This window comes from Stereum hirsutum (assembly GCF_000264905.1).
Source record: "Stereum hirsutum FP-91666 SS1 unplaced genomic scaffold STEHIscaffold_99, whole genome shotgun sequence".
Classification (NCBI taxonomy): Eukaryota; Fungi; Basidiomycota; class Agaricomycetes; order Russulales; family Stereaceae; genus Stereum; species Stereum hirsutum.
The window spans coordinates 466-2,916 of NW_006763229.1; the positions used below are offsets into that span (position 1 = coordinate 466).

At 49.5% G+C, this 2,451-nt stretch overlaps 1 protein-coding gene across 1 annotated transcript; it reads right to left on the bottom strand.

Moving 5' to 3' along the window:
* Positions 1-233: 233 nt before the first annotated feature.
* Positions 234-2,041, bottom strand: STEHIDRAFT_173261 (cytoplasmic protein). The gene is made up of 7 exons (XM_007311861.1): positions 1,956-2,041; positions 1,851-1,898; positions 1,456-1,626; positions 1,203-1,255; positions 1,034-1,094; positions 761-900; positions 234-617 (listed from the first exon to the last, which is right to left on the bottom strand). The coding sequence occupies exons 1-7, from the start codon at positions 1,978-1,980 to the stop codon at positions 420-422; spliced, it is 696 nt and encodes a 231-aa protein (XP_007311923.1). The 5' UTR covers positions 1,981-2,041; the 3' UTR covers positions 234-419.
* Positions 2,042-2,451: the final 410 nt, after the last annotated feature.

Sequence of the window (2,451 nt, forward strand, 5' to 3'; positions counted from 1 at the left end):
CGAACGGGTAAATATACGAGAATTGATATCGGTCTCGGTCAAAGCCTAAGGCGAAGGTTAACGTTTATTTCCATCGATCAGGCTGTCAGAGTCATGTTTTCTCCGAGCCTTATATCTGCATCGTAAAGCTCATCCGTTCATCCGTAAAAAAAATGTTGAGCTGAGGCTGAAGGGTTCGTCGCGTCATTGGCTGCACGCTTTGAAATTCAGTGTGGCGAGCATCGTGATTGGCTGAATATCGTCATTTGATTTGATTGAGAGTTGTGGCCCACTATACACCCACTTTCAAGACACGCAGACTACAGCAAGTCATCATCGTCGACCTCGAAAATCCAAAAACCATGCACCCAACCCATACACCCAAAATCCCTCAATCACAAACTACTCGAAACATATCACACCCTCACACTCTCACACGCTCACATAAAATCCTCCTCCATCTCCCTTACATTCGCATACTTCGACTTCTCCTTCCCTCCCGCCCCTCCCCCTCCATACTCAAAATCGTCGTCTTCGGCATCATCGCCGTCCCCGTCGTCGTTAGAGAAGAGCGTATCGTAGGAGCGCGCTGCTTTCTCTGCTTTACGCTGTTCGGCGAGGTCTGCGTCTGCTTTTTTCTATTGAGGACGACACGAAAGCATGTGCGAAATGATAATTCGTTCCGTGAGCAAATCGGGAACACGGAGGAAAGTTGGAATGGAAAGAATGTGCGGATCGTGATGGAGGGAGATGGGGTGAGGCGAGAGGAGAGGATGCACACCTTCGCAGCAGCAGCAGCCCTCTTCGCCGCGTTCTCCCTCCGTATCCGATCCTGCCTCTCCTGCTCATGATCTACCTGTCTTTCGACTTTCGTCTTGTTCAGGCGGTTGATTATGGGGTTTTCGCGTTTTGGGACGTGGACTGGTGTTGTAGAGTTGAGTTGTAGGAGAGCCACGGAGAACACAGATGGGATGAGGGATGAGGGATGAGGATGGATGGGTAAATAGGTGGAGAGTGCGGGGAGATGGGTATGGGTGTGGGTGTGGGAACGTACCCCGTTTGACCTTTTTATCGTTATGGAAAGAAACCTGTCCGACGGCCATGTCCCCTGTTTTCTGCAGGTCAAAATGAAGTCAGTAAATCATATTCATCAGCATGATTGTGGTTGGTGCTATCGAAGAGAAGATAACAGGAATATTTGTGAAGAGATGAGAAGGACGTACCTTGAGGTTGCTTCCCGGCGTGTAGATGATCGTCAGGTTATCCTTCTTATTCCCTACATAAGACAGCAATCCATCAGCTCCAGTTCATCTGACTGTACCCTCTCCACCCCTTTCACTTCCACTTCCACCTTTTTCCCTCCCAATCCGATCACACATACACCCATACTCTCCAAACCACACACCACCCTCACCACCCACCCCACCCTCTCTTCTTCAAGAACACAGAACAGATCAGAGTCCGGGAATAACTCACCCTCAATACTATTCGCCTTAACCAACTGCGCACACTCATTCAACAGCGGCTCGGGGATCGCCTCCCATGAGGGTATAGACTCGGGCAGGCGCACGTAGACGTGTGCGGAGGAGAGTTTGTCGACGTGGAACCAGACGTCTTGCGGCCAGGCGTATTTTATTAGGTCTTCGTCTGTTGCGGGGAAGGTGGAGGAGGAGGGGGTGGGGTGGTGGGATGTATGGAGGGGTGGGAGTGAGGAAATAGATGGAGGATGAGATGGTGATGTGGCGACCGATATTTCGAGTTGAGAAGTATCATTATGTGTATGGTGGAAGAAATTGACAAGATAATATCAGCATAACGGCATACCCAGACAGAAAACAAGATCAAACAAAGCGGAAGATGTACGCACGCACTTTCCACCTTGTCTTTGCCCATGTAGATCGTCACCGGTGGGTCGTAAGCTGTATTCCGACTTCATCAGTATCATAATGTACCCAATAAATAACAGGATAACATACCGGTCGATGTGAAGAAAAGAACCATTTTTGAGTAAGGAGAACACGGGCTTTGTGAGGGATAGTCTCGTACCAAACGGTTACATCCACCCTAAAAGGGAACCCGTCTGTAACCGTCTGGGTCACTTCCAGCGGGTTTAGAAGACCCTTGCGTTCGGCGGTTTCGGGCCTTGGTGGGCTCGCGGGAATCAGCTCCGAGCACGCGATACGATCGGAAATGGAAGGTGTTAGGCGGCCAGACCCCAGGTGGTATTTATATACACCCGGCTACCTTTCGTATTCTAGCCTTTATGGCGGAGTGGCTATAGCTCTCGACTTGTCGCCGATGTACCTTTTGTTGGCCTGCCGCGTTTGTTTTTTCATCCCGTTCACTCGGTCTTGCAGACATTACTTTCAGGTCCAAAGCACTCAATTGATATATTTTGGCGCGGATGTTGGGTGTTTATTGCACAAAATCATGAATTGTAAAATGATACATTGGAATGTCGAACTGGGAGAC